This window comes from Setaria viridis, chromosome 3 (assembly GCF_005286985.2).
Source record: "Setaria viridis chromosome 3, Setaria_viridis_v4.0, whole genome shotgun sequence".
NCBI classification, from domain to species: domain Eukaryota; kingdom Viridiplantae; phylum Streptophyta; class Magnoliopsida; order Poales; family Poaceae; genus Setaria; species Setaria viridis.
The window spans coordinates 25,580,500-25,588,333 of NC_048265.2; the positions used below are offsets into that span (position 1 = coordinate 25,580,500).

The window sequence follows — 7,834 nt, forward strand, 5'->3', positions numbered from 1 at the left end:
GTGGATGCATTACCGTGCTGCTCACTCTTGTGCAGGAGTCTTGTTCAAACAGAACCAGTGGCCCCTGGATGTGATCAGTCGATGCCAAACTGGTAGCACATGGGGAGTTTCTTCAGTGATAGGCATCTTCTCCGGCTCTCCGTAGGTAGCACATGTGCTGGAGTAGATCAGAGTTTTCACACTGGAGTAGATGCTGGGACGTTTACACCACCGGAATTAGGTCAGGCTTAGTCTGCAGTGATATTGTCCTTGACGAGATCCAGCTCACCACCTAGTTGGAAGTCAAGTTCTTGGAGCAGTCCGGAGTGTAATGAAATTCAGTTGCAACAATGAAATTCACCTGCTCGATCCGGCTCGCTCGCTCGTCTGGTTCTCGCAAGCGATCGAACCAGAGGAGCGAGCTAAGCGAGCTGTGCGAGCGAGGTAGCCCCTGCGAAACCAGAGGACGGAGAGGAGCGAGCGAGCGAGGCACGCGCGGAGGTGTCGATCCACTAGCGGACGAAATCGAGATGGGGGCTGCACAACGATGAATTTGCGGACAGTTCCCATGCAATTTTTTTCCGTTACTGGGGTGGTGCATATTTGTAGGCCGGATCGGAGAGGAGTTGTGGACTACTAGCTCAAACATAACATACAAATGAAAAATACGTACATCTATTTCATCTTATTATCTCTATGATTTGCCATAATATATTTAGCTCATATTTGAAAAATACTAAACTATGACATTATTTCTCTAACCTCATATCAATATCTTTGACTAATATGAAATCATGTTAATTCTTTTTTTTATTTTTGCAGTATATGAATTAGCTAGAAATTGTAGGAAAAATGTTGAATTAGCTAGAGAATATAGAACAATTCTTGAATTAGCGAGAAATTAACATTATTTCCTACCATTTGATGACGTAATTGCTACATGATGAAATTTTCACTTATTTTTATACATTTCTAAGAGTTAACATGATTTTATATAAATTCTAGCTACTTCAAGAATTTTTTTCTATGTTAACATTATTTCCTACAATTTCCTATAATTTCCTATACAAAATGGTGCATATATTTAAGAAAAATCACAAATATGAGCTCTAAATAACACATTCATATAAATGAATTTTTTCTCCATTGTACCTTATTCTAAAAATCACAAATTACTCTAGCTCTAAAGCATAAAATTTAGTATATTAACCATGTATCAAGGGAGGATGAAGTTTCTAACCTTTAAAACACTTGAATGAGTGAAATCCCCAAGAAATGGTCTTTAATCCGGTAGCACCTCCCCTATGGCGCTATGGATAGGGTGAAGCTCGAGCTGTGGTGAATGGCTCGGGCAAAAGGAAGAAGGAGGTGGATTTATAGAAGGAACTTTAGTACTCGTTGGGGGCTAAAAGGTCCACATTAGTAGTGGTTGGTACCCCTAACCAGTACTAAAGGGGTAGCACATTAGTACTGGTTAGGGGCAACAACCGTTACTAATGTGGTAATACCGGTACTAAAGGACCTCACGGGACCACCCTAGAAATTAACTGTTAGACCCGGTACTAATATGAGCATTGGTACCGGATCAAAATGCAACCGGTACTGAGCCTCGGGATGAATGCTCAGTTTTCCAATAGTGTTGGTAACATAGAAAGGGTACGAATACCCAGTGGCTGGTCCAGGGGCGGCGGGCCAATGAGCGTGGGAGCGGCAACAGAAGCAGAAGGGTGCGAAAAATACAGCGTGGAGTAGAACGAGAAGAACTATCAGTTGCTACGACAGTACCAGTAAAAAACACATAGTGATGTTGTTCGCTGATTCATGCATCTCCTCTAATTTGAAACACTACAGTAATACTTTTTTTTTGCGAGGAAAATAGTATAGTGCCATGGAGCTCATCACGCATGCCTGAGTGCTGAGCTGCTTTGTTGGTAACGGAGATGAGTCGTTCGAGCGCATGGCGTTCTACGGGGTGGCATCGAACCTGGTGATGTACCTGACGACGCAGCTCCGGGAGGCGACGGTCCCGTCGGTGCGCAACGTCAACAACTGGACGGGCGCCGTCTGGATGACGCCCATTGCCGGCGCCTACATCACCGACACCTTCCTCGGCCGCTTTTGGACCTTCACAATCTCATCGCTCATCTACCTCGCGGTAATTATTAATTAAACTCCTGCTCTTGCTCTTCATCCTCTGGTCCGGCTAGCTTGCTATTCAGAAGACTGCCTGTAATAGGCTAGTAACCACCATCTTCGTCCTCTATCTATTAGTCTCTGTTTATCCCCTGTTAGAGACAAATCTCGGTGGCAATAATTCATCCCTCCGGGACGACGCCTCTGTTCTTGAATAGTTGGATGCCATTCGGAGCCAGTATTGCGATCATGTGCAGCAGTGGTGCCACTAAACCGTATCTGGATGGTTGGATGCCATTCTCCTTCTCAAACAGATAGTGTGACTCGAGTACTGGAGTCTACTCCTTGTCATGTAGAAAGATGGAAGTTAGTGTGCCTTCCATCCACCGTACCTACCCGCAAACAACGTTTCAAAAGCCATTTTTTTTAGGGCTTCAACCTCCAAAAGTTGGAGAGTGATCGTTGTCGACATTGTTGTTGCGTGTGAGAACGCTGCCAGAGAAAAGGCGTGCGTGTGTCACTCTCTTCTGGGCACCGGACCGGCAGTAGTGCAGACAAAGGCTCATGTGGTGCTGGGTCTGACGGTCTGTTATTCAGTTCCGCTAGCTGCTACGTCTGCTTGGGCCCACCGGCCCGCAATTGCATGCGTACTAGATTCATGATTGGTCTCGGTAAAGTGTTTGCACTATGTAAAAGACTCGTGCTCAAATAAATTGATTTTAGTCGGTAGCTTCAACTTGGAAGGGCAACTCTCAGCCAAGCACACTTGCCGTGTTATGGTCTCATGGACAAGGTTGGTAGTGTGCAGTCACGTCTGAGGATCCTCTCGCTGCGTGCACCAACGGCGAGGTAGCACCCCACTACTGAAGGAGGAAGCGGTGAGTCCCACGGTCAAATTGTTTGAGTATCTCGACATCAGCTATTTTCCTATGTATAGGTTAGACATGTGAATATCACTCAATTCGAAATGGGCTTTATTCAAATTAACCTTTCAATAAAGAAAAATGTAATTCTTGATGGAAAACTTCAAAGGTCAAGATATTTCCTATGTTCGCTATAGAACAAAATGTGTTAAAGTTTTTTAATCAATAAAATGCATAGGATATTTTCTCTAGTACCAACAAATACAAAGCCTTTTGTTTTCTTTCATCATGTGGATACAAATTTTTGGTTTAGAGGAAATCCTTACAACCGGCATTATATGGACCCCTAGAGTAGAATGTGAATTGCGATGTTGGGAGTTGCGTGCTAAAGATGTATTATTAGTACTAGTTGTAACTTGTACATTCGCACATGCTTGTTTCATTTGTATTAGTAAGCTTGGTAGGTTTTTGAGGTAGCACTATATAAATATAGTAGTAGAACAAATGATAATTATATGTATTTGTTTTGAAAATATGATCTTAATAAAACATTCTAATGAACAAACATGTTTCTTATATACCACACTTTCCTAGATAGTTTCTTCATCTTTGTGCTTGCTGGATATCGACATATATAGGTCGACAAAGTTGCAGCATTTTCCATACCAGCAATACTTTGTGGAAAAACCAATATTTAACAATGCATGCCAATGTAGACCTTTTATCAATGGAATGATGGATAGTAAGTTAAATAATAAAATGATGTTGGGTAGAAACATGATATAATGATGGAATGTAGATGTGGTATTATGAAACACATTAAAAACTATAATCTTGATTTAGTGGATCTTCATGTGCATATTGGTGTAATTACCTACTATTATGCAATAGTTGACCTAGAACTAACTTTGTTCTTGGTACGGTACAGAAAAAAATAAGGTATATACATCACCTGGATAATATAGTTGGCTATTTCATTTAGAGAATCATATCCCATATGGCTAAAACCTCTTTATTTTTGGATACAAGAAAGAAATTATAATTTTAAGCTGAACACGCCTCTATCGCGGGTGTAGCTTATAAATAGGATGCAGTAGCTGCCATTTTAATTTGTGTAGCTATCGATCCATATATCATATAGGTAATTGAGCACCAAGCTAGCTAGACTACTATAGTGATCGATCGATCATAAAATTAAAGGATGAAGCTAGCTAGATAATAGTAATTCAAAACGCGCAGATCGTCGGTGAAGAAAAAGAAGAATATAACGTCGTGGTGCCGCAGCGAGAATGCAAGGTTTGTAGGACATGCTGGCAGCATACGATGATGGCACTCCCTGTTGGTGGGATCGTGTGGCGGAGGCGGTCGGCGGAGGGAAGACTGTTGATGACGTCAGTGTTGCAGTAAGAAGATGTGATGATTCTAATATTGTTCTAATTTAGATGATATTATGCTCATAAAAACATTGATGATATGTTTTAGAATTAAAAATAATTTGATATACTCCCTCCATTCTCTTTTGATAGGGATATCTCCAAAAATGAGATTTTCACAGATGATAGTCCTGTTTGCCATTGATAATGGTCGTGGCAGTAAATTGCATAGATAACGAGAAGTCATTGAGACAAACATTGGAGGGCTAATGATAAAAATATTATTTGCATTTAGTAGATGATAAGCAGAGTTATTTTTTTAGTCATTGTGTCAAGGTGAAATATTCCTATCAAAAGAGAATAGAGAGAGTATAAAACTATCTATAAGGTGATATGATCTTTAGAAATGGTTTACTAATGCTATTTTTAAAAAAATAATAAAATAATTTAAAAATATTGTTGTTAACCTTGAACAAAACATTTGTGCATAATATGTAGTCTAGTTGTAATGTAGTCAATTACAATAATTTCCTGCACATGTAGGTGATTATTATTATTCATTAAAAATATATGGACAATGTTATTTTTAATTTTATTTCCCCAAAAATAAGGTCTAAATTTAGTTTTATCCAGGGAATTATTTAATGTTTTACCTCATTTTTTCTAAAAAAACTATAGCATATATCTGGCTCAAGATGCGATTTGCATGGTCTATTAAGAGAGTAGCATTTAGTGATACGCATTTGAATTACTGGTGGCTCAAATATTTGCAATGTTTTCATAAATATGGTTTTGTGCATGGTGGCGATAGAGCTAACAACTTATATACAAAGACACTTTCTAATGGACCAACTTGATAAATTGCATTTAATTGCAAGATTATGCTTTGTGCCCAAGTGTTAGTCTTTTTTGACGGGAACCCATGTGCTAATCTTACTACTGGCCATCTGCCACCAGGTACACCTCACAATATATGATTAGGTGGGTAATTTAGTTGGAGACTAGGGTTACTTCATATTAATTTTTACAATTGCAGAGATTCAGGAATTACTTAGACTATTTTTATAATGACACATATGGATAAATTTTTAAGAGCGAAAAAGAGATCTAATGGCTAATATTATCTATTACGATTGGAGTCTAGCGAATGGATGGTCGAATGTTTCTGATTTTTCTAAGAAAGGTTTGAAGATGAATTGTTTTCAGTTCTACCATATCAATTAATGTTTTATCTGTGTAAGAAACAGTGTCTGGTGAAAATGTTTACTTATGCAGCACTTGATAGTTCATACTCGATGTGTAACCTGTTACAACTGACGGAATGTGCTGCAGGGCATGCTCCTGATAACGTTGGCCGTGTCGCTCAAGTCCCTCCACCCGCAATGCACCCCGGACGGCGGGTGCGCGCCGGCGACGCAGCAGCAGGTGGCCTTCTTCTACGGCGCGCTATACACGATGGCCATCGGCGCTGGCGGCACCAAGCCAAACATCTCGACGTTCGGCGCGGACCAGTCCGACGACTTCGACGCGCGCGAGCGCGAGGTCAAGGCCTCCTTCTTCAACTGGTGGATGTTCAGCTCCTTCACGGGCGGCCTCGTCGCCGTGCTCGTCCTCGTCTTCGTGCAGGAGAACGTCGGGTGGGGCATCGGGTGCACCATCCCCACCGCCGGCCTCGCCCTGTCGCTCCTCCTCTTCTACGTCAGCACGCCGTTCTACAGGCACAAGCCCGTCCGCCGCGACACGGCCGCCGGCCTTGCGAGGCAGGTCGGCAGTGTGTTCCGCGGCGCGTTCGCGAACCGGAGCCGCCCGCTGCCGGCAGACGCCGGCGAGCTGCACGAGCACGACACCGCGTGGTACGCCGCGGCCAGGAAGCGCCGGCTGCACCGCACGCCGGCTCTCCGGTTCCTCGACCGGCCGGCGCTGAGGCCGCCGACGGACTATGAAGGCACCAGCCGGAGATCCTGCACGGTGACGGAGGTGGAGCAGGTGAAGCTGATCGTGGGCATGATCGTGGTTTGGCTGACGACGCTGGTGCCGTGCACCATCTGGGCGCAGGTGAACACCCTGTTCGTGAAGCAGGGCACGACGCTGGACCGCACCATCGGCGGCGTGCGCGTCCCGGAGGCGTCGCTTGGCAGCTTCATCACCGTGTCGATGCTGCTGTCCATCCCGGTGCACGACCGCGTGCTGGTGCCGCTGGCGCGGCGGCGCACGGGGGACCCGCGCGGGATCACGCTCCTCCAGCGCCTGGGCGTCGGGTGCGCGCTGCAGGTGCTCGTCGTGGCGTGCGCCTACGGCGTGGAGGTCCGGCGAATGCGCGTGTGATCCGGGAGCGGGCCGTCCGCGGCGCCGGCGAGACGGTGCCGATGAGCATCCTCTGGATGCTACCGCAGTACGTGCTGATGGGCGTCGGCGACGTGTTCAACTCCGTGGGGATCCTCGAGTTCTTCTACGACCAGTCGCCGGACGGGATGCGGAGGCTGGGCACCACCTTCTTCACCAGCGGCCTCGGCGTCGGCAACATCCTCAACAGCCTGCTCGTGACGCTCGTCGACCGCGCCACGAGGGGCGGGGGCAGGAGCTGGATCGGCGACAACCTCAACGACTCCCACCTCGACTACTACTGTACGTGTTCCTGCTGATCCTCTCGGTGCTCAACACGGCGCTGTTCGTGTGGGTGGCGATGAGGTACCAGTACAAGAGGGAGTTCCTGGAGGTGGAACCTGCGGGGACGCCGGAGTTGGAGATGGCCGCCGCCAAGGGGAAGGCGGCCACGCTGGACTAGGGTGATCGTAGAAGTATACAGATGAGACATTTGGACACGTGGACACGAGTTTATGGTCTGTTAATGGGCCTCTAATATGTCGTTGGGCTTATGCTTTACGGGAAAAGTAATAGAAAAACAAACGAAGTAGGGCAAACGCAAGCCCATATTACAAGCCCCTCGAGTTTGCTTTGTACTGCAATGACCCAAAAGACGGCGAAACAAATGGGAATCGGTATGGCAGAAATGCTTGGTCCATGGGTACAATAATACTCTCCATCCTAAATTACTATTTAGTTTTTTTAAATATATATAACTTTTGCTATATATTTAGACATATTATATATCTGGGTGCACTCAAAAGTGATGTGGTTAAAAAAATAAAAAAACGAATAGAATTTGGAACGGAGGAGTACTACGTTTGCTGTCAATTTGCACTGTGAAGCCCGCGAATCAGCACATTTACTTTTGGCACTTGTCAGATACTATTTTTTTCTACAATCTTAAAGGAATGCATTTTTTTAGTCCCATATCTTTCACTCTCTAGTCTCTACCCCGAAAAAGTCTTAAATCATGAGCAAAGCATAACTTTTTATTCAACAAATTGAAACTGACACGGTCGCTAACATGCAACTTTGACAATACATTTTAATTAAAACTCCAGAAAGTTGTAAAGTTACCAACAAATTTTCAAGAAGCCTCAGCGATGGTCAATAGAAATT

The 7,834-nt window shown here is 44.5% G+C and overlaps 1 protein-coding gene across 1 annotated transcript; it reads left to right on the top strand.

Moving 5' to 3' along the window:
• The first annotated feature begins 1,754 nt into the window (after positions 1-1,754).
• LOC117848054 (protein NRT1/ PTR FAMILY 5.1-like) lies at positions 1,755-7,332 on the top strand. Its single transcript, XM_034729358.2, is given in 4 exon segments — positions 1,755-2,134; positions 5,681-6,664; positions 6,667-6,972; positions 6,975-7,332. Coding segments are annotated over 4 exon segments (1,647 nt in total). The 5' UTR covers positions 1,755-1,936; the 3' UTR covers positions 7,134-7,332.
• The last annotated feature ends 502 nt before the right edge of the window (positions 7,333-7,834 follow it).